Source organism: Podarcis liolepis (assembly GCF_965112155.1).
Source record: "Podarcis liolepis genome assembly, chromosome: 14".
Classification (NCBI taxonomy): Eukaryota; Metazoa; Chordata; class Lepidosauria; order Squamata; family Lacertidae; genus Podarcis; species Podarcis liolepis.
The window spans coordinates 33,167,053-33,191,667 of record NC_139569.1 but is presented as its reverse complement, the minus strand read 5'-3'; the positions used below and the strand labels follow the sequence as shown (position 1 = coordinate 33,191,667).

Genomic DNA, 24,615 nt, shown 5'->3' with positions numbered 1-24,615 from the left:
CTGGAGACACTATATGTACTTTTCCTTGTTTATTTGTTTGTTTTGTATCACAAAAAATCTTTAAGAATAATTAAATTAAACACACACATACATACACAAGACCCCAGTTGTGTTGGTGCTTTGAGGTCATCCCAAATTGTCCTGGTAAGGTTCTCTGAGGATCTTTTTAAGGCACATTTGCAATTCAACAAATTGTGTGATACAGTTCTCCAGCCAAACAATGTCTAAAGGTAAAGGTACCCCTGACCATTAGGTCCAGTCGCAGACGACTCTGGGGTTGTGCGCTCATCTCACTTTACAGGCCGAGGGAGCCGGCGTTTGTCTGCAGACAGTTTTTCTGGGTCATGTGGCCAGCATGACTAAGCCACTTCTGGCAAACCAGAGCAGTGCATGGAAACGCCGTTTACCTTCCCACCGGAGCAGTACCTATTTATCTACTTACACTTGACGTGCTTTCGAACTGCTAGGTGGGCAGGAGCTGGGAGAAAACAACGGGAGCTCACCCCGTCGCAGGGATTCAAACTGCTGACCTTCTGATAGGCAAGCCCTAGGCTCTGTGGTTTAGACCACATCGCCACTCGCGTCCCAAACAATGTCTACAAAGATGCATATATTAGAGGGAAATGTGCATAGACATGCACACATTATTGAAAATAGCATACTTACCAATATGTGTATCTTAATCAAAGCTGTATACAAAAAAGGAAGGTAAAGGTAAAGGACCCCTGGATGGGTAAGTCCAGTCAAAGGTGACTATGGGGTTGTGGCACTCATCTTGCAATAAAGGCTACGTGGCTCTGGGCAGGAAATTGAAGCAATTAAATGCACAAATTGTCATCTCGTCTGTCCTCCCAGTTGAATGACGTGGCCCAGGGAGAGAGGGAAAAATAGTGGAAGTGAACAGCTGGCTTCGCAAATGGTGTAAACAGGAACGGTTTGGATTCTTAGATCACGGACTGCAGTTTCTTGAAGATGGACTTCTGGCAAGTGATGGAATGCACCTCACAGCGGTTGGGAGGAATGTTTTTGCCAAAAATCTCAGAAACCTCATCAGGAGGGCTTTAAACTGACTAATGTGGGGGAGGGAGACAGTGCTCCTAAAGGTAGGAGTCTATCAATTGATGAAGATGATCATCCAAATGTCATAGACCAAATGGAGCAAACAGCACACGGACCTATTGGTGGGAGGAAAAAATCCTTAAATAAAAGACACGGGGGAATGATTAATGGACTTCAATGTCTGTACACTAATGCGCAAAGCATGGGAAATAAACAAGATGAGCTTGAGCTCTTGGTACAGCAAACTAAATATGACATAATAGGCATCACTGAAACCTGGTGGGATAAGTCCCACGATTGGAATGTAATAATGGAGGGATACAATCTATTTCAGAGAAACAGACCAGACAAGAAAGGAGGAGGAGTGGCGTTATATGTCAGGGATGTGTATACCTGTGAAGAGATCCAAGATTTAGAACCTCAAAGCCAAAGTGAGAGCATTTGGGTCAAAATTAAGGGAGAGAAGAATAACAGAGACCTCATTGTGGGAGTTTACTATAGATCCCCAAGCCAAACGGAGGACATAGATGATGCCTTCCTGGAACAGATGGCCAAGCATGCAAAAGGAAGGGAGATAGTAATAATGGGGGACTTCAATTACCTGGATATTTGTTGGATGTCAAACTCAGCCAAGAGCATAAGGTCAAACAGATTCCTCACTGGCCTTGCAGAGAACTTCATTGTCCAGAAAGTGGGAGAAGCAACAAGAGGAACAGCCATTTTAGATCTGGTCCTAACCAATGTTGATGACCTGGTTAGTGGGGTAGAAGTGGAAGGATCATTAGGCGCGAGTGATCATGCTCTTCTGAAGTTTACTATACAGCGGAAAGGAGCAGCCAAGCATACTAGGACTCAATTTCTTGACTTTAAGAAAGCCGACTTCATAAAACTTAGGGAAGTGCTGGGTGAGATCCCATGGACAGTAATACTAAAAGGAAAGGGAGTTCATGATGGCTGGGAGTTTGTTAAGAGGGAGATAGTAAAAGCACAACTTCAGGCAATACCAATGAGACGGAAACATGGAAGGTGCCTAAAGAAGCCAGGGTGGCTATCTAAATAACTTTTAACTGAGTTAAGATTAAAAAAGGATGTGTACAAAAAATGGAAAAGGGGGGGAAACCACCAAAGAGGAATTCAAACAAATAGCCAGCACATGTAGACACAAAGTCAGAAAAGCTAAAGCACAGAATGAACTCAGGCTTGCTAGAGAGGTTAAAAGCAACAAAAAAGGCTTTTATGGGTATGTCCGTAGCAAAAGGAAGAACAAAGAAACTGTGGGGTCACTCAGAGGAGAAGATGGTGAAATGCAAACAGGGGACACAGAAAGGGCTGAACTCCTCAATGCCTTCTTTGCCTCAGTCTTCTCCGATAAAGAAAACAATGCCCGACCTGAAGAATTTGGAGCAAATGATTCAGCAAAGGAAACACAGCCCAGAATAACTAAGGAGATAGTACAAGAATACTTGGCTAGTTTAGATGTATTCAAGTCTCCAGGGCCAGACGAACTGCATCCAAGAGTATTAAAAGAACTGGCAGATGTGATCTCAGAACCACTGGCAGTCATCTTTGAGAATTCCTGGAGAACAGGTGAAGTCCCGGCAGACTGGAGGAGGGCAAATGTTGTCCCTATTTTCAAAAAGGGGAAAAGAGAGGACCCAAATAATTATCGCCCAGTCAGTCTGACATCAATACCAGGGAAGATTCTGGAGCAGATCATTAAGCAAACAGTCTGTGAGCACCTAGAAAGGAATGCTGTGATCACCAATAGTCAGCATGGATTTCTGAAAAATAAGTCATGTCAGACTAACCTGATCTCGTTTTTTGACAGAATTACAAGCCTGGTAGATGAAGGGAATGCTGTGGATGTAGCCTACCTTGATTTCAGCAAGGCATTCGACAAGGTGCCCCATGATATTCTTGTAAAGAAGCTGGTAAAATGCGGTCTTGACTATGCTACCACTCAGTGGATTTGTTACTGGCTGACTGACCGAACCCAAAGGGTGCTCATCAATGGTTCCTCTTCATCCTGGAGAAGAGTGACTTGTGGGTGCCACAGGGTTCTGTCTTGGGCCCGGTCTTATTCAACATCTTTATCAACGACTTGGATGATGGACTCAAGGGCATCCTGATCAAATTTGCAGATGACACCAAACTGGGAGGGGTGGCTAACACCCCAGAGGACAGGATCACACTTCAAAACGACCTTGACAGATTAGAGAACTGGGCCAAAACAAACAAGATGAACTTTAACAGGGAGAAATGTAAAGTATTGCACTTGGGCAAAAAAAATGAGAGGCACAAATACAAGATGGGTGACACCTGGCTTGAGAGCAGTACATGTGAAAAGGATCTAGGAGTCTTGGTTGACCACAAACTTGACATGAGCCAACAGTGTGACGCGGCAGCTAAAAAAGCCAATGCAATTCTGGGCTGCATCAATAGGAGTACAGCATCTAGATCAAGGGAAGTAATAGTGCCACTGTATTCTGCTCTGGTCAGACCTTACCTGGAGTACTGTGTCCAGTTCTGGGCATCACAGTTCAAGAAGGACACTGACAAACTGGAACGTGTCCAGAGAAGGGCAACCAAAATGGTCAAAGGCCTGGAAACGATGCCTTATGAGGAACGGCTAAGGGAGCTGGGCATGTTTAGCCTGGAGAAGAGGAGGTTAAGGGGTGATATGATAGCCATGTTCAAATATATAAAAGGATGTCATACAGAGGAGGGAGAAAGGTTTTTTTCTGCTGCTCCAGAGAAGCGGACACGGAGCAATGGATCCAAACTACAAGAAAGAAGATCCACCTAAACATTAGGAAGAACTTCCTGACAGTAAGAGCTGTTCGACAGTGGAATTTGCTGCCAAGGAGTGTGGTGGAGTCTCCTTTTTTGGAGGTCTTTAAGCAGAGGCTTGACAACCATATGTCAGGAGTGCTCTGATGGTGTTTCCTGCTTGGCAGGGGGTTGGACTCGATGGCCCTTGTGGTCTATTCCAACTCTATGATTCTATAAGGCAAAGATGGGGGAAAACTGGTGCAGATTATGATCAGAGAAGAGAGGTGTTGCAGAGATCGGGAAGTCTCAAGCTCCTATATTAATCTAAAATAAGCAGCTAGATTGTTTACCAAAAGCATCTACTTTATTTCTTTGGGGTAGGAGGAGAAAGAGAAGGGGGGCGGGGATATGGTAGAAATAAAAAGTGTCACATTTCCCCCAGTCAAGTGTGTGTGTGTGTGTGTGTGTGTGTGTGTGTGTGTGTGTGTGTGTGTATGTATGCATGCATGCATATTTCCAGCCCAGGTGGTCAGTGCTGAAAACATAACTGTGTTGTTCTTTGAAAATATCACTTTGCTTAAAAATGAAGCCAATCAGATACTTCTGGATTCACATGAGAGGCATCTTCCCTCACAAAAAAATAGCTGATATCTCCAGAAAAAAGGACAAAATGCCTTTGCTTTTATGTTGGCAGCATTTGATGTGTGCTGGTCTCTGGTGCCTTGTGGAAGGAGACGCATCTTGCAAAACCAAATTGGACCCTCCTCTGGATGGCACAGAATGCGGAGCAGACAAGGTAATCCCCCTAAGGGAGAATTTATTATTTATTTGCTGTGTCTCTATGCTGCCTGATAGCAAATTTTTCTAGCTAGTCGACAGTATCAGTTTTCTAAGAGTTGCCCTTCCACTTGCTTTTCAAGACCATTTTCTACTCAGATAATGTTTGTGCATGTTTTCTTAGGAATCACTGTGTGGGGTGTGCTTTAATTACATTATGGCAAATAGTTGGTGAACCTCAATACAGTAGACCAGAAACTTACGTGGGGGTTGCATTCTGGGGGTCTTGCGCACAAAGGCAAAATTGTGCAGTCAGGAAGACACACACCCACACCCTGAAATTGAAACCCCATCCCTACCTGTTTAATGCTGTTGCACTGAGCAGATAAGATCTTGGGAGCCTCAGAAGGCCTTCCAGGGTCCTCATGCTACTCTCCTAGAGGCTGGTAAGTGCAAGGCAGAGGGCATAGAAATTTCCACAGCAGGAAAGCCTAGCACAGAAATATCTTTGCCTTGCTTTCCAGGCTCTGGGAAGGTTGTACAAGTGCTCTGGATGCTGTTGTGAAATCTCACAAAGCCCCTTCTGAGGGCTTTTTTCAGGTCTCCCATCATTCATTCATTCATTCATTCATTCATTCATTCATTCATTGGCAAAGTGTGCAAGGCTGTGATCATGTAAGTTAACTGCACGTAAGTTTTGGGCCTACTGTACTCTTACTATTGGCAGTATCAGTATCTGATACTGGTGTCTTATTATTGTATTGAAGAATGCTCTAAGCAGCTGACTACAGGCTTCCAGATAAGGTTTCCCCCCAAAAAATCTTCCTCAGTGTTCTCTTGCTTCTCCAATAAGCAGAGCAGGCTTGCGTCTCGGAACAGATAAATCAGACAGGCTGTCTGTCTTTGTTAGAGCCTGCCCCAACCAGCCGACATAGTGCTCCAAACGATTTTCCTTGCTTACATCATCCAAACTGAAATCCTACATCCCATAAACCCTTTTGTCTCTGCCTACTAACACACAGCTGGAGGAGGGGTCCCATCCATCTTCCTCTGGCATATTTCTCAGAATGATTGCTTTATTATTAGGCTGCCTATCAGTATGGTTTTTTTACCATGTTTCCTATTATGTTTTTATCACTGATGTTCTGTGATGTGTTTTTAATGTTGTACACCGCCCCGGGAGCTTTTGATAAAGGGCGGTAGATAAATTGAATAAATAATAATACTATCACCTTAAAAGTGTTTCAAGGCCCTGACTGCAGTTTTTACAACTGGGAGGACTTCAGGAATATTTATCTCCAATATTTATTTACCCAATTCCAAGAGGATATTGCCACCGCAAGGGTCCAGAACTATGGGCACACACTCCAACCATGAAGTTCATTGAGTGACCTTGTGCTGGTCACCATCTCTCAGGGTTGATATGAAGATAAAAAGATGAGAAGCATGTTTACCACCTTGAGTTGCCGGTGGTAATGCTGGTATATACCTGTAATTTCTCTTTATTTCAGCTTAACAAGTGCTTCCACTTGTGCTTAACTACATCCTTGTAGCCATTCCCTTATTTGTTTGATGGGTCTCAAAGCACCTGTGGCATTGAAGTCATTGGCCACACTATTCTAACCCCTGTTACATTCCAGTGGTGCCGAACTGGGGAGTGTGTCAGCAAAACTCCCATCCCCGAACATGTAGATGGAGACTGGAGCATGTGGAGCCAGTGGAGCATGTGCAGCAGGACGTGTGGGACCGGTGCCAGATTCAGACAACGCAAATGCGACAATCCACCGTAAGTTGCCTCATTCCAATGAGACATTAAAGCCTGAAGGCATCTTATGTAAACTAGGACGCTGCTGAGTCAGACTGTTGGTCCATCTAGTTCAGTACAGCCTACCCTGACTGGCAACAGTTCTCCAGGGTATCAGCTATCTTCTAGTAGTACCTGGAGATGCCTGGAATTGGACCTAAGGTCTTCTGCTTGCAAAACAGATGCTTTGGCTGAACCAAACCAGGGTTGGACAGTGCCTTGACAGGAGACCTCCTGGTCCTGGGGACCCTATGTATGCCTCCTTGAGTTTCACATAAAAGCTGTAGTATACAAATGTATTAAATAAAGTAAGCTGTGGAAGAGGCCAAAAGATGCAGCCGTACTTCAGGAGGTTGGTCTGCTTTCCTTGCCAGTTCCTCATTTCTTTTGTGCATAAGCTAACTCTGCAGCACACATCACTCAAAGCTGCAACATTGCTCAAGGCCCAATACTATTAAAAAATTACAGAAATTACCATGCTGTGCGCCAATCTCATCTATAGTTGCCTAGATGGTACACGCTATGTGGATATCTGGGGTCAACAAAATCTGCTTGAGCAGACAAGAAATGTAGTGTGTGTATCAACTTCACTAAAACTAAATCTCTCTGGTGCCCCTTACTTTAACGCACCAGATTTTTGCGCTGATTTTTCACATTCTTTTGCTCATGTAAGTTCTTGGCTCGTAAATGGCACGTGATCCTGTTTCACTCTCACTCTATAGATTCACTTTATATTCCTGTCTGCATTCTTTGTTCTTCTGCAGCTGGTTTATTTGCTGTCCAAAACTATTGATTGAAGATTTAAAAAATACTTCGTTTAGGGAATTCAGTAATGCTGGTGGTGGTGTTCTCTGCAATGGATGGAGGAGAAAATTGATTTTGTTCAATCTTCCAAAACAATATGCAAATCAAAACCCAGCCATCCCACTTTCCTGAATTTCCCCCTAAAATTCTTACCTTTTTCTGAATTTTGCACTGCTGTTCTCTGGCCACATAAAGAGTACAAAAATGCATATACTGGGTAAATGTGCGTGCCTCAGGGAAAATAACATACAAAAAATGTGTTATATTAAGAAAAAGTGCTTTGCAAAAATGTGTATATTAGGAGAAATTTACACTCAAATGTTGATGAATTTTGAGGAAGGTTCTTTTTTAAATTACTAAAGGGACAAGGGGAGGGGGTAAAAAGAGCTGTGGCTCAGGCCCCACCCCTAATGACATGTGTCTCCTCTGATCCCGGAATTAGCATGGATGTCTATGGCAGGGAAACCTGTGCAGCTAGGCGTTCCTGAGTCCTGGAGGCCTCCATTATCAGGGTTCCAGGAGCCAGAGAAACCGAACATAAGAAGAGCCCTGGTGGATCATGCCAAAGGCCCAACTAGTCCAGCATCCTGTTCTCACAGTGGCCAAACAGATGCCCATAGCAAGCCCACCAGAATGACCTGAGCGCAACAGCACTCCCCCCTCTTTTGTTTCCCAGCAAAGGGAATGTGCAGAAGCTGGGACAGGGCTGGGGGAAACCCCGAGTCATCTGCCAGGGGCAGAGGTGAGACTTCACAGCCCTTTCCTCCCCACATTGCTCCTTCACGTGAATAACGTCTGAGTGATTTGGTGGCAAAGGTGGGATAGGAATCCTGGGTTTGCTAGCTCACAGTTCAGCATCTTAGCTACCATGATACTACTCTCTCAAGAGTTTTGTCTGCCTTCCTTCCTTCCTTCCTTCCTTCCTTCCTTTGCCATTGATGTATTTTCATTTCTAACAGGCATTTGACTCCTTTTCAAAAAAGAGCACAAGCACACATGAAGTTGGCTTGCAACAGGTCCAGCTATTCATCCATCTAGCTCAGTATTGCCTGTTCTGACTAACCATAGCCTCAGGCAGAGGAGGGTGTTTGTGCCACTTGCAAGCTGATCCTACCTGGTCTCCATGCTGGGCAGGAGAAAGCCCCTCCCCCCTGAAATTGCAGGGAGTTGCTGCTAATCAGAGTAAATTCTGGACTAGATGGAGCCATGGTCTGACTCAGTGCCATAAGGTGACTTTCTGTGTTCTTATTCTTTTAAATAGAGATGTCAGAAATGGAGCCTAGGGCTGGGACCTTCTGCGTTCATAGTAGATGCTCTATCACTGAGCTGTGGCCCTTCCCCAACTTCGTTGATTGAACACACGTGTGTGTGTGTGTGTGTGTGTGTGTGTGTGTGTGTGTTTGGTAGTGGCATGGTTCTTCACAAAAGACACTCTGCTCCTGGCATGGTGACGCAGATGAGTTCCAGCTGCAGATTGGAATCTTTTATGGAAATTCTGCCTGGCTAAGAAGGATTTAGGAACTGGATGTTTTAGGCCTTATTTAGATAACGAGGATTAGATCCAGGGAGCTTTAGCATGAGCTTCTCCCACATGTAGCATCTGAGACAGGAAAGCATTCGGGTTTGGATTTTATTCAGCAGATTCTATTAACAAGGTAACTTGTGTATACAGAGATCATGTTCCCCACCCATACTGTGCAACCATTTTGCATGCTAGAACTCAGCAGCTGTGTTAAATGTAAAGAGCTTTAGAAATCAATGAGGGTGGTAAGTGGATGTTATAAATGACAGTCCAGTGTGGTGAGTTTTGAGTTAAGGAGGGCCAGTAGCTGAGTGCTGGATCATATGTTCTGCATGCAGAAGGTCCCATGGTCAATTTCTAGCATCTGGTTGAAGAATATTTTGGCTGCAAAGGACCATTGCCTCAGATATTGGACAGATGCTACCCATTGAAGTAGATCCTGTGGTTCACAAGCTCCTCCACCTCCAGACCGCTTGAAAAATTCTAAGGAACTTAATGGATTATATAATAAACGTTTTTGTTCCGTAAACCAAAGCACATGCATAACTCTTAATAACTGTAGTCTTCCTTTCAAATGCAATGGGTTTGCTTGTTTTCATGAGCAAAGTCATGCGAAGTCAACTTCACATAAAGTTGTTTATCAGCTTTACTCTTGGGACAGGTTCAGCATTTATCTCACTTCTGTATTTAGACTTGAAGGTGATAAGTAATGAAGATCCCAAGTCTTTCACCAGCAGCATACTCTGAAAATCATGAGCACTGTTTGTTAGCTTGTTTGATAAGCCAGCCCTGCTCAAAGCAGCCTGTTTCCATCATCTGGAAAAAAGTAAATAAATAATGGCCAGGGCCAAGTACAGATATTCTCAATTGTTCTGCATCCTTACAATGGAACATCTGATTGAAGCTTGTGGTCCACAGGCCAATGGTTGAAAGCCACTGCAATAGAGAGTAGTGGGCTCGATGGGCTCTTGTTCTGACTCCCCATCAGGCAGCTTCCAGGGTTACAGTTCCATAGTCAGCAGAAAGGTACCTTTTAGAGAGGAATGAGGACTAGTGGTTTTGTTGGTTAACCTTCACCTCCCAGTTAACTGACCAGAAAATTCTGCTGACACAAATGCTGCTTATTTCATGGCAGTGTTTTTTTTAAAAAAAATATTTTAGTGGTTGGGATTAAGAGTGGTTGGAGTCCTGTTGGATTCCAAGAAGGGTGCATATGGTCCGGTATTCTGTTTACAACCGAGGGTCTTGCAGATACTACTGGGAAGCCAGAAGCAGGGATTAAAGGTGATGCTCCCCAAAGCTGATTTTAAGAGGTGTACTTCTTCTGGGAATGCATGTTCCATTTCCCTATCATGATTAATATTTGGTAGACCTCTCCTGGGAAGTTGTCTTTCACAAGCCTTACTTTTTTTCCTCCTTTGAGAGCTCATCTAGCCTTAAAGGTAAAGGGACCCCTGACCATTAGGTCCAATTGTGGCTGACTCTGGGGTTGCGGTGCTCATCTCGCTTTATTGGCCGAGGGAGCCGGCATACAGCTTCCAGATCATGTGGCCAGCATGACTAAGCCGCTTCTGGCAAACCAGAGCAGCGCACGGAAACACCGTTTACCTTCCCGCCAGAGTGGTACCTATTTATCTACTTGTACTTTTACGTGCTTTCGAACTGCTAGGTTGGCAGGAGCAGGGACAGAGCAATGGGAGCTCACCACGTGACAGGGATTCGAACCGCCAACCTTCTGATCAACAAGTCCTAGGCTCTGTGGTTTAACCCACAGCGCCACCCGCATCTAGCCTTAGAGCAACTCAAATTGCTAAAATTCTGCTCAGACAGACACATGTGGTTCCAAGGTCTACAGTACATTCTCCCTTTGCTAGGTTAAAAACGCACACAAGTGGGTTACTTCAAATATGACAAAACAGCCCTCCTGCGTGTGTGGCCTCCTCTGGTTCATTCTGCTGAGTGGGAGCCTCTAGTTCCATCTCTGAGTTCTACCCTGAAAACAGCATCGCATTTATGATCCGTTAACTGTCTCCTGCTAATGGCTACCCATGCTTTTCTCCACTAACAGCCCTGGACCGGGAGGCAAAAACTGCCGTGGCACGAGTGTCGAACACACAGTTTGTGAAAACTTGCCCTGCCCCAAAGGGGTGCCCACATTCCGAGACCAGCAGTGCCAGACTCATGAGAGGTACACCAACAAGAAGAAAAGCCTTTGGACTGCTGTCATCATGGATGGTACATTTCTGTACGCTTGTACATTATTTCCCCCTGCCTCCCACCCTTCAGTACGGTTTTTTATTTTTATGGTTTTGTTTATGTATTATTTTAAACTTACTAATTCGGAGTAACTAAGTGATATGCACGTATGTGTGGCAATTCATTTAGAATATATACTGTGCTGGCTTTTCAATGACCAAATAGGCCAGTAGTGTTGTTTTGGTGGTGATAGCTTAGATAATACAACTTGCTTATTTATATTTATTTTATGGTTTATAAGATTTTTTGCCCACCTTTCATCATAAGGTTTCAGGGCAGGTTATAGCAATGTAATATCTAGTTACATAAACAGATGCAACTGTTATAATTATAAAAACAAATTAAACCTACTATTGTACTGCATTTTCTTCTACAGTGTTCCGTGTGATTGTTGGGGGCCAAGCATTCGGAATTGCATTGCCTGTGGGTTTGGTCTTCATGTTTATATAAATTAATACATGTAAATTTACATCTTTTACCACACAAAATAGTGGGTTGTATCCAAAGTAGCACTATTTGCTAGTATAAGGATTTCTGCTTGCGCAGTGGAACATCCTCCCACTCCCCCCCCCCCGGTCCCCTAGATCTAAAAGGAAGGGAAGGAAGTCCCATTGCACAAGGATAAATTCTTGCACTGACAGTTCACATTAATTGAGTACCATCTTATCTGTTGTATATCATATACTTGTCCCAATAATTTTCAAGTGCTTTGGGTACACGACATGACTAAAGTCAATATTCTTGCATGGTGTTTTGTGTATATGTGTGTATTTGTTTTTCAGATAAGCCCTGTGAACTTTATTGCTCCCTGTTTGGAAAAGATTCCCCTGTGTTGGTGTCTGACAGGGTAGTTGATGGTACACCATGCGGGCCTTACGAGACTGACCTCTGCGTTCATGGCAAGTGCCAGGTGGAGTAACTTTTTTGTTATTCTCTCTAAGCAATAATATTTGCCTTGTGCATGACTTAACTATGGAAGATGATAATAATGAGGATATGTTAAGCTTCAGCAAAGGCATTTCTGTTAGGAAAGGCTAGCGGGCAGCATAAAGTGTGCTCAGGGAATTGCTGGAACTGTGACTATGCTTAGCTGTGATTACATCCTCTTGCAGGACCACAGGGCCTCAGTTTTCAGGTCGAGAACTGTTTATTTGAAAATACCCCCACATGAAAATTATGCCCCTAGGTCACATCTTCCTGCTGCAGTGAGAATTCTTGAAAGCTAGAAGAAATGTGAATTTGCACAGATGGTGCAGTCTTCTAAAATGCAGGTTATGAAGACGTTTTCATATTGAACCAAAGTTCACCTGACCATATATATGCAAAGCTAGGTTTCTATGCTAAGCATTGTTTATTTCATTTCATTTCATTTATCTCACAAGATTTATATACCACTTACAACCTCAACATGTTTTTCAAAAAGAATAAAACAATTAAATTATTGGTCAAAAAAACAAACAGTGAAAACCAACTATTTAGAACATAAAAAGTGTGGGTGTTGCCACCCTAAAAGACTGTTTTGTTTTGTTTTTTACAAATGCATTGAAGTATTATGTTGTACCTGTAACAGTCCCAGTTCTATAGATTGAAGCAGCCAAGTGGGCATGTATGGGGTAAGGCAATCTTGGAAGTAAGCAGGTCCAAAGGTATTAAGGCAACGTTTCTCAAACTTGGGTCTCCAGCTGTTGTTGTACTACAAACTCCCATCATCCCTGACCACTGGTTCCTGCTAGCTAGGGATGATGGAAGTTGTAGTCCAACAACCGCTGGGAACCCAAATTTAAGAAGCACTATATTAAAGGTTTTATATACTAGTAGCAACACCTTGAATTTGGACCGCTAGCACATTGGCAACTAGTGCAGGTCTCTGACCAGAGGCGTTATATGCTGACAGGGTTTCACTTCTGTCAGCAATTGTACAATCTGCACAAACTATAGCTTCCAGATCAAGCACAAGTGAAATCCCCAAATGGAGTGCATTGCAGTAACCCAATATTGCATGATGATGTGCACTTGGTATATAAGACTTGAACAGCTGGAGGTGGTTAAGTGATGTTCTTCAAGGGTATTTGCTCAATAGCTCAAACTTCTTCTGGGGGACGTCTAGTGCATCCTCTGGTTTCTTTGGATTCTTGTGCCTGCCAACTTGGCCAACTCCTAGGCACACCCCAACCTTCTCAAACATCATTTGCTAACATCTAATTTATTGACACAATTTGGGTTGTTGTTTTTAATCAGTGACCTGGATGTAGGCTACTTGGAGAACTATCTGACCTTGTTGTAAAAATATACCCTAAGTAAACAAACACAGTTACCTGCATTTCTTGCACACAGGCGCGCACACACACACACCTTCTTTTAATAGGCATGAGCATTTTCTTCTTGATTCAACTGTTTCCACCACTGATCATTATTCTCTACTTTATACAATAATTCTCTCTTTGTAACATCCCAGCTGGTTGCTGAATTCAATCATAGCATCTTTAAATACTCTAAAGTTCTATGTGAGTGTTGGAAAACATCCAAAAACAAGAATGATTTGAGAATCGGGTTAGCAATGTTTATTAAGAGCACCTCTAGCTTCCCCTCACCCCAAGTTTTGGAATCTTGCCCCTTGTACAGTATTCTTTTTTCTTTTCTTTTTTACTTGCAAAATGTAAGCCCTTTCCCAATGGAGTTTAAAAGTTTCTGAAAAGAAGGGATTTAACAACATCTAAATTTCTGTAACAGCCATCACAGATGTTTTGCAAAAGGCAGTCACCCAATATCGTAAGGCAGTGCTCCCAAGACAACAGCTAAATGGCCCTGATGTATGTGGGAGCCAAAAGACACTTAGGATGCAGTCCAAATCCCTGACCAGCAGTGGCAGGGTTTAATGGAGTATAGTAGCCACTGCCGCATCCACAGCCCTTCCACCCGTGCCAGGTGGGGGAGGGGGCAGGAGTAGTTCCATTACACCTGCACTGGAGTCTAAGGTCGGAGGAGAAATTTGATGCAGTTTGCATTTAAAGGTAAAGCTGCCTAATTTATACTTTCCAAAACAAGCAGAACACAGTCATTTTTTGAAATTCTACAAAATATGCAATGCAGTTCTCCATGTGTACATAAATGCATATACAGTACTGTACTAGGGTAAATTGTGTGTGTAAATGCATATCATGGGAGGGACGCGGGTGGCGCTGTGGGTAAAACCTCAGCACCTAGGACTTGCCGATCGCATGGTCGGCGGTTCGAATCCCCGCAGCGGGGTGAGCTCCCGTCGTTTGGTCCCAGCTCCTGCCCACCTAGCAGTTCGAAAGCACAATTAAGTGCAAGTAGATAAATAGGTACCGCTTTCTAGCGGGAAGGTAAACGGCGTTCCGTGTGCTGCTCTGGTGCCGGTTCGCCGGAGCAGCTTCGTCACGCTGGCCACGTGACCCGGAAGTGTCTGCGGACAGCGCTGGCTCCCGGCCTCTAGAGTGAGATGGGTGCACAACCCTAGAGTCTGTCAAGACTGGCCCGTACGGGTAGGGGTACCTTTACCTTTTTAAGTGCATATCATAGTGAAAATAACATACAAGCATTCATATTATTTTATTATTGTTAGCCGCCCTGAGCCCGGCTTCGGCTGGGGAGGGCGTTATATAAATAAAAATTTATTATTATTATTAGAGGGGGAATTTTTTTTTCTTACCGTGAATTTCAGTTTACAGATTGGGGGAATGACATTCCTGATAGGGATGACTCCCCCTTCTAGAGACAGGCAGGGTCTTCAGATTCTTGTGTCCTCTTCAGAGGGGAGGAGTCATCCGGTCTCTCCATACTGAGTGGCAGGCACTTAAGCAGAACCCACAGGTTCACAAGGGAGGAAAACACTCATATACACCGTAAGATATTAGGTGAAAGCACAAAACTAACTCTCCAGAACGCCTCCCCATACGCAGCTGCAACCAATCACAACCTCCACCTAGGGTTGACAAATGCTGAAGTGAATCAGGCCAAAGGAGGGCAGAATGTTGGCAAAATTCTCATTGATTTTTTATAGATCCGTTTTGCAGTTTCCCTTTCTAACAGCAACTTTAGCCCTACCCAACAACACCTTTTCTAATGTCCATTTTTCCCTTCGCAGTCCTGTGCTCAATCAAAACAGACCCCTTTGCAAATACTTTCCATCAAAATAATGAAGAACCTCTTGTTATCATTAGAAAATCGGCTGTGATGGGATCATCGGATCAGCTGCCAAAGAAGATCGTTGTGGCATCTGCAATGGAGATGGCAAAACCTGCAAAGTGGTGAAAGGAGACTTCAACCATACTAAAGGGATGGGTGAGTAGATACTGGGCAGTCTCAGTAGCTTGGCATGGGAGAAATGAAATGCAAAAAAAGTCTGTGCCTGCAGAAGTTAAGGCATGTGCTGCATTCTGAGTGCAAAGTTAAGAAATTCAACTTGTTAATAGCAATGTGATACTCAGCTTGATACAGGTATTGACTGAAGTCACTCAATTTTGATTCAGACTTTGCGGTTTCAAGACACTCTGCCCCAAAGGTCTTTACATCCCAAGGCTATTGCCTTGCGCTGTCAGATTTCAGAAGGATAGCTTTGAATCTACTGGTCATTATTGTTCCCTGTGTGCTTCCATCTTTTTTCACAATGAACAGATGCATAGTCCAAAGCTCATGCAGATCAAGAGTGAAGACAAGTGGCAGACAAGGCATGCTGTGAACTACCATTTAGAATAAATGTGTGTGCCTGCCTTGCCACTGTACTATGAACATGTGGTGTTCTGATTTTCAGCCCTTGGGTGGCCATGTATCTTACTTTACAGACACCATTCCTCCATCTAAAGGAGTTCCAGAGGACAGTCCTTCACTTCAAGGTGCCTTCTGTCTGGTTCAAGGTAAAGAACCGTAAGAAAGCAGAGGCCTTGAAATTGCCCAGCAACAGTTAGCAGGCCAGGCATAAAAATCACTTGGTCAGTCTTTTCCACGATGGTGAGATGTATTGTATTTCTATGTCAATTGTAATAACTAAAACAGCATGTACATGTTTTATGCAAATCTATGTGCTCTTTTTTGGCAATGCTCTACCCCCCCACTTTCATTGACTCAATCGTTTTAATTGGTTGGTGCACAAGGAACAATCTTGGCTAGGGGTTTCAAAGAATTCCCAGAAATTACTATGGGTTGTTGATTTATTATGTTAATATTTTGGTTTTATTATTGCTGTTGTTAGGAACAGTGTATGTGAAACATGTTTTTGAATACTGGATGATATTTTCTGTTTTATTAACTGCTTTGGATCCCCTTTGAGAGGGGGAATAAAGTAAGGGTACAATTCTTTAAAATAATAAAACAATTTATAAAAATGAGATCCATTCTCTTGTGCATTTCCCATTCATTGCAACAAAGCTCGGCTGGGGTTAACCGTTAAGAGTTGCAGTGTTTGGCATAATCCTAACTTGGCCGCATCTGTCATGACTACTAATATCTCCAAGGTGGGCCAAGGACAGACTCTGAAAAGGCATAACAGAAATTTAATTATTTATTATTTATTATTTATTTAGGCTATTTATGAATCACCTTTCCTTCAAAAATAGTTCAGGGCAATGCACGACAAGCAAAAATTTAAAATGCAATTGAATATCAGTTCAAATAGAAGTTCTACAAGTAGAACTGGTTAAAACACTGCATGAAGCTACATTGGAAATAACCAAGTGGTGGAGGAGGGCAGGGGTGTGTGTGTGTGTGAACCATTTCACCAGTTCAGTTAGTATCTATATTCTTGAAGGATAGCAGCATCATGCTTCCTTTTTCCCCCTTGAAAAAATTAATGCCATAATCCATGAGGACAATGAATGGTGGCAGTGATGGGGGGCCTTTGGCATCCCCTCTGGTGCTGTGGTTAAACGTGGTGGCAGCTAGAACCGTTTAATATTTTCCTGCTCTTAATGACCACTTACCGTCTTGCTGGTGAGTAGCAGTTGCAGCCTGACGCAGCGCCTCCTCTTTCACCCAGACATGCAGCACTATTTTAGAATGTTTCCCCGTCCACTCTGGACGCCGTGGAGGCTCACAGGTTCTCGCTAAACCCCTCCTTCAAATGAGCCAATCCATTGGTGGCGGGGGGGGGGGGTCATGGCCATCTACTTAGCCTAGCCAACCACTCAGCACAGCATCCAGTCAGCTGGGAGCGTCACCCACCCTTCCCTTCATTAATAGTTGATTGCTGCTCTAACCATTTCTTTTCAGCTAGGCAGGCTTTGCTGTAGTCTTGTGATGGTTGCTGTTTTCGGAGCCAGGAAGGAATTTTCCTTGCTCTGCAGGTTTCGCCTTCCCCATAGCATTAGTCACAGCTTTGGGGTTTAGGCCTTGGGCAGAATCCTGTAGTTTTTCATCTAATCGGGGTGTGGTGAAGTGGTGATTCACCCACTCCTATTCCCTGCGGTGGTGTTAACAGGGTACCCCGTTAGAGGGGTCTGGAGGGAAGTGTCTGTCCAAAGAGCCAACTGCGTAGGGCTAGCGGGCCATAGAGCTTCCCTTGGCGATAGGGGGCCATCCACGTAAACCTGCGTTTTGCAGTGGTAAAGGTAAAGGGACCTCTGACCATTAGGTCCAGTCGTGACCGACTCTGGGGTTGCGGCGCTCATCTCGCTTTATTGGCCGAGGGAGCCGGCGTACAGCTTCCGGGTCATGTGGCCAGCATGACTAAGCAGCTTCTGGCGAACCAGAGCAGCGCACGGAAACGCCATTTACCTTCCCGCTGGAGTGGTACCTATTTATCTACTTGCACTTTGACGTGCTTTCAAACTGCTAGGTTGGCAGGAGCAGGGACCGAGCAACGGCAGCTCACCCCGTCGCGGGGATTCGAACCGCTGACCTTCTGATCGGCAAGTTCTAGGCTCTGTGGTTTAACCCACAGCGCCACCCACATCCCTTGCAGTGGATCCACCCCCAAATAGACCCTGTCATGCCTCAGTTCCCCCAGCAGGGGGGGCTGAGAGGGATACACGCCCAATGCCTATGCCAAAGCTTCCTACAGCTGAAATCAATAAAGTTGTGGCCATTTAAATCCCAGACAGTTGTTGTGTCCATTTATTTTACTCAGCAGTTAGGCGCGCTGGGAGGGGGGACTGTGGCTGGGCACGCAATGTTAATTGCTGCTCTTTTATTTTATGTTATAATAAAATGTGTTGTTATAATAAAATGTGTTGCATATTTAAAATATATAAATGTAAAAGTTATAATTGAACTTGGTCAGATATTTAAATTTTATAAGAAAATAATTCATTTTTAAAAATGCAGCAGGTTATAAATTTTACTTATATTGCACAATTCTGCTGAATGCTGGTGACACACCTCTGCTTAGAGTTACACTTGCATGCACTTTGTTGGATATAGCAAAAAGCTATTTGGAATGAAACTGTGTAATATCTGCACCCTGGGCTCCACTGAATGACCTCATATTTTGTGACTGCTGACTCATGAAAACAGAGTGAGTGTTGTAACTAAACCCATGCCAATTCCTTTCTTTTTCTCAGTATCCAATAGTCAATGTAAGAAGGTTTCCACGTGTGTGATGGCAAAGGCAAAGGGAGTCCCCAAGTGTTTCTCGTGTAAGAAGCCTGGTTGCTCTGTGTGGTGCTTCTGGGGTAGATGCTGTTTGGTGTTGGGTCTCTCTCTCTCTCTCCTCTGGTTGGATCTAAACATGGAAATGGTATTTTTCTAAAGGAAGGAAGGAAGGAAGAGCTGTTGATAAATGTGAAAGCCTTTTGCATCTACATTCAGCATGACTTGCCAAGATTGCAACCAAAATACACAAATCCCTTCTTTATAAGGATCTTTTGGCTGTCCTATGTGAAAAATCACATCTTGGGAAATTCATTATCCTTGCTTCTTGCCTTGGTCTTTCTGATGTAACTCTTAACTTTTAGAGTTGGCTGTGTTTCAGCTGTAAAGGCTTATAGAACAAATAGGGTAAATTGCTAGATTATGCAGTAGTGAAGTGGCATTGTCAAAGGTGCGGGTTTCTTTTGTGATAGTCACAGCCACACACTCTCACATCCATGCCCCTTCTAAGATTATACAATAATGTAATAATAATAATAATAATAATTTATATCCCGCCCATCTGGCTGGGTTTCCCCAGCCACTCCGGGTGGCTTCCAACAAAATATTAAAATACAGTAGGCCGTCAAACATTAAAAGCTTCCCTAAACAATAAAAATAATGAGGGATGAATTGTAATAATCAATGCTGATCTCCTTGGGTTCCCTTTTAGCTAGATCTACTATTTTCTGAGCACATACTGCTCTTTGTCTTCTGTGATGTTCCATTGTACATAACAGAACTTCCACACCGTATGTTTTCAGTGTTCCTAAATGCTTAGCTTTGGAACGTACAGTGGGTAAAGAGCTCCCCTTTCATGCTGATTGGCTTGAGACAGGGACACTGCTGGAGAAATAGCAGCGTATCTTTGATCCTCCGCCTGCCTTGACCCCTGACAACTACACCACTGAGTTTATGCCTTTCACCTGAGCAGCCCAGTGAGTTTATAGTCCTCACTAAAGTTTGAGTGCACCATCTCTTATTCTATGCATCTGCCACACAGGTGAGAAGCTTACACAATGCCTAGCAGGGAGCAGCAACGGAGGGGGTGCACTTTGCTCAAGGACACGCAACCAATCTTCTATATCTCCATTTGGGGTCTAAAAATGTGTGGGAGTGAGCTGGAATATTGAATGGAAAAGGGGACAATAAGCATTATGGGAACCTGTTGCCTTCCAGATGTTGGACTGCTAGTTGTCAGGACCACATCAGCTTATACTCGCATGCTCCTTATTTGTTTTATTTAAAAGCTTTTCTAAATCCACTTAATGTTTTTTTAAATCTCTAAGCACGATATGCAATATATAACACTGTTCATTAAAACAAAAATACAACACGAAACCAATAAAAAGTATAAAAGCAAACAAAACAAAGATTCAGGGGATTCATCTTAAAACAAGGCCCGATCTTATGGGTCGAGGAAAGCCAAGGCAAAAAGACAAGTCTTCACAAGATGTCTTGACGCCTCTGATGGTTGCTGTATCACATTTGGCAGAGGGGAAGGGCATTCCGCAGTACAGGCAAAAGCAGAAAATGCCTGTTTCCAGGTCACCACCCTTTGATATACTGTAATTTCCCCAGATCTAAGTGATCTTACAGGCCTACAGAGGAGCAGGTAGTCTTTCAGGTAACCTTGTCCTGAATTGTCCAGAATTTATATATTAGCAAGACCTTGAACAAGGTGGCTGATTGAAAGCCAGAGCAGTTCCCACAGCACAAATGCAGCATGCGCCTGTCTAAATGCTCCATTCAGCAACCTTCTAAGCTTATATTGCTTATCCCTGTTCCGTCCCCCCCATGGACGCACACAGGGTAGGACTACAGGCAGTCCCACATGCGCAAAGCCGCTGTGGGTGGCTCTGCTCTACTGGAAGTTTCTCTTAATGTTGCGCCAGAACTTTTACATCCTACATTGGTGCAATAAGGCTTATTTAGAAATGGGTTTTTCTTTTGACCCACGCAACTTGTAACATGAGGTAGAAAGGAAAGTTATTCGCAAGTTTTGCAGCACTTACAGCCACTATATAATATCTGTTTCACTGAAGAGATCACTTTCCAGAAAGATCCATACCAGCTTCCTCACTGAAAATCACACCAACATCTGGTTTTGGCTGGCTGAGGAAAACAGCTTTGCCTAGTAATAGAAATACTTCAACAACCTTGCTTCCTCCCCCACCCTCTCTCCGGTACTTATTTCTAGCCTTCTCGGTGAAGCTACAACAGGCTACCCTTCACATATTAATCTTCATGGTGACGAAAGTCTTGGTTCTCCCTTTATCCCTCCCTTCCTCTATCTCTGCTCAGGTGTCTCCTCTAATTTGACTTCTACCATATAATTTATATGCAGGATTCTCTTCAATCGCAGCTTTGCATTCCTGAAGCATTGATGTAATGCAGGCTATCCAGAAAGATCATTGCATGCCAAAAAGACAGAGCGCTATTCCCGAGGTGGAGCATGCTTGTGTACAGTGCTATGAATTATCAAATAATGAGGTGCTCCTTCAAAGCATTGTCCTTAGAACAAAAGTGCTCTCACGTTAATGGATGGATGGACAGGACATGTAGACAATGGTACCATCCCACAACTACATATAGTTGATACTGTCAAACCTGAATCATCAGAGCCTAGAAGAATAGGCTGGATACTGTTGAAAATATGGGATGTCATAATTCTGGCAATGGGACTTAAGTTGCTCAAAGTCAATGAGACTTGTTGACCTTTCTGGTGGAGAAACTGCAGGTACTAAGTGCTGAAGGAAATGTGGCTTGCATATAATGGAAAAGGTATTAAGGGATGCAGGGTTTTTTCAAATGTTGGCAAGCTTATTTCCATTAATTTATTAATCCCTTGCGAAGCAACATATGAATGAATTCCAAAGCTCAAGAGAGCAATAGTGGAAATGAGTTTGCATGTATCCGTAGTAGATTTATTGAATTTGCAACCGGATTAGATTTCTGTAATCTGTTGTTGCTAAAATCTCCATTTTTTATATATATATTTTTTTTGTCCAAAGGAACATGCCCAAGAGTTTTACCATGAGCCCTTCAAGAAATTAGATTCAGGAGAATTGTACCTCTATTGGTGGCCAGCTGCTTCACATATTGCACTTTAATAAACCCAACAGAGAGCACCAGCCTATGCCAATTCTCTAGCTGTTTGCACCTGCAGGTGTTGTCAATCATCCAATTGCTACATCCACATTTTATATGTTCAGATGTATGCTAGATCTGAAATTGGGCAATAGCTTTAAAGAGCTAACGTTTGAGAGCTCTGCATACTATACTATGCATTGTTGTTATCATATTGTCCATGGGAGGCTGGAGCATTGAAACTTGCCCCAGGTCAGCAAATGAGTTTATGGCTGAAACTGGAGCAAACCACAGGTGTCATGCTCTTTAGCCACTAAATCTATATGCCATAATTCTTGCATAGTCCATGGAAACACAGTTCTATGGGAGTTCAGCCAGCAATGGTCCAAGGCAATTGTGAAACGACACAACTGCACTGCGGTGTCTGGTGCCTTCTGGATAGTCTATATTGATTGCACTTGAGCTTCTCTAAGAAATGAGCCTTATGGACCAAAGAAGACACAATAGCAGCTAAATGCATTATTAGCAAGCACATCAATTGAAATTTATAAAAATGCACCTGTGGGGTTTTTTGTTGTTGTTGAGGCCCCCGCTTGGAAGGAAGGAATTCTTACCCATTTCCTCCCTCTGTGGTCCCAATGAAATTACACCCCTCCCCAAATCTGCTATTGCCCTCCCCCAAATGGGAGAATGGAGGTGTGTGCCTACTACCAGCTTTTCTTTCTTTGACCAGTGTGGATGCCAATGCTGCATTGAACATCATGTCTACTGTGGCCAGAAGCTTGTAGTTGTGCAGATATTTTGCCAGAGATAATAAAAACTCCATTGAAGGGTTGCTTTCCCACATATTACATGTGGACAAACATACTTTGAAACAGAAGATCCAGTAAAGGCAAAGCAATCATGATTTGTAGTAATAGTGCAACCAATACCAGAATTGGAATTACATTTAAATAAAATTAATTGGGTCATTTATCAAGCTTATGAATAAATGGCTTGGCTTTCCTGCCTAAATTCCATTTTTAAAGTGGCCAAAAATAAAGAGGTTTTCTCTTGTAATGTGGGGAGTGGCCTGCATTTGAGAAATTATTCTGCTGTGGTAGATTCCCTGCTTTCCTCTGAATGTTGAAATTGGTTGGATTTGTCCAGCAGGTTGAGTCATTTGATGCCACAATTTTAGAAGGATCTGGCTTGGAAGCCCTGGAGAGCCAGGGCCAGGCAAAACATAACTTGAATTAATTTTCTTTAAAAAACAAAACAATAAGAAAACTTTAAGAAAACACATTGTAGATTTGGGGCATGTTCCAAGGTGGTGAGAGGGTGTGATTGTCATGTGTGTCATGTTCTTGTAATGGTGTCATGTTATTAATCACTCATCTCCTATGTGTTCATGTCTGGTAGTCATTGTTGGTAGGGTGTGCTTGTCCGTGCATGAGTTTTGGCAAAAGATTTTTGCCATTAGAGAGTGTGGTGACTGCAGTATCATTTTAAGTCTTGAACTGGACGGCGCACACTAAAAAACCCGCCAAAAACCAACACCATACTATATGTCAAATGTCTGTTTGGTTTGACCATTATGGGCTACATTATTGTGGTAAAAGCATATTTAAACAAAAACCCACCACTACATGCAAGTAGGGGACGGGGAAGAAATCCTATTCAGTTCACATTTTAATGTGAACTTCAATTTTAATGTGAACTTGCCTAATTTGCACTTTGCAAAACAAAATGCACACAGAAACTTCTCTGAATTTTTCTTTTATCTGAATTTTGCAATGCAGTTGCCTAACTAATGTATATATTAGGATAAAAATGCATATGTTAGTGGGGGAAACACGAAAGTGCATCACAGGAGGAAAAATTGATTTCAAAAATGTATATACTGCATTAGGCAAAACTGCATGTTAAAATGTGTATCAGGGAAAAGGTGTAATAAAATGCTGGTGAATTTTCATGAGGGCTTAAAATTTGCAAACTGATAATGGAAGTGTAGTGTAGAATGGAAAAAATGGGAAATGGTAAGAAATGAAAATTGACCCATTTGTCCATCCCTACATGGCAAGACAATTATTATTGCAACATGCTTTGTGGTCACTAAACTGCTGCATCCATCCAGCTGGCCTTCACTGGTGTCTTTATACAGATCCCTGCTACCACTGTGTTTTCAGTTTTCCCTCAGGGGTGGGGTCAGGCTGCTTCTCTTGGTAACCTGACGAGGGGAGAAGAAAATGAAAAAGGTAATGTGCAGTCAAGGTGGGGAGATCCGGTGACATGGAAATGCAAATTGGGGTTAGGAGAGTGAGACAGGAACAAAAGGAGAAACTAAGAATGCACATTGAAATAGTTGCCCTTGGGTCATATCACTTTCCTGCTTGTTGCCTCTAGCAAAGACCAGATGAACATGAGATCCCCACAGGTTTGGAAAAAGAAGGGTTTGCAATATATCATCTAGTGGGCTGACCCAACAATTACTTGATTGATGCAGATGCTGCTGTTTAAGCCCATGATCAGTAACAAATGCTCTTGGACCTTTGCAAAAGCATACCTGAGGGTTGTTGTTTTTCCAGAGGTCATTCATACAGGTTAAACTATTAAATCACCAGCTCTTCCTTTATGCCAGGCATGGAGCAAGAGTACAATATACACGAGCAGGAGCTCAGCTCCCAAACCTGATCATTTGAAGACCTTCAGCACAATTGCTATTTCTTTTAAACAGACGTTGCTTCCTTATTTTTTGTTTAATTAAAATTTTATCCCACCCATCCTCCAATGAGCTCAGGTGGCACACATGCTTCTTCTCCCCCCATTTTATCTTCACAACAAATTTGCAGTAGGTTAGGCTGAGAGGTGGGTAACCTGCCACCCTACTTGTAGGCAGAGATATATGAAGCAGTTTCCTGCAAACAAAAATAGCTAATGGATTATCTGGTCAAGGAGGTGTAGCTGA

General features: G+C 43.1%; 1 protein-coding gene across 3 annotated transcripts in view; it reads left to right on the top strand.

Moving 5' to 3' along the window:
- ADAMTS17 (ADAM metallopeptidase with thrombospondin type 1 motif 17) overlaps positions 1-24,615 on the top strand; it is a 185,062-nt gene that overhangs the window by 108,909 nt on the left and 51,538 nt on the right. For 2 of the 3 annotated variants that reach the window (XR_014519045.1, XM_083475000.1), the window contains exons 11-16: positions 4,526-4,627; positions 6,249-6,394; positions 10,807-10,973; positions 11,777-11,904; positions 15,179-15,299; positions 18,512-18,586. Coding sequence is in view for 2 of the 3 variants with exons in the window: in XM_083475000.1 (XP_083331126.1) it covers positions 4,526-4,627; positions 6,249-6,394; positions 10,807-10,973; positions 11,777-11,904; positions 15,179-15,299; positions 18,512-18,586 (739 nt within the window). In the remaining variant the exon portion in view is untranslated. The remainder of the gene's footprint in view (positions 1-4,525; positions 4,628-6,248; positions 6,395-10,806; positions 10,974-11,776; positions 11,905-15,178; positions 15,300-18,511; positions 18,587-24,615) is intronic. The other variant, XM_083475001.1, reaches the window with a different exon arrangement.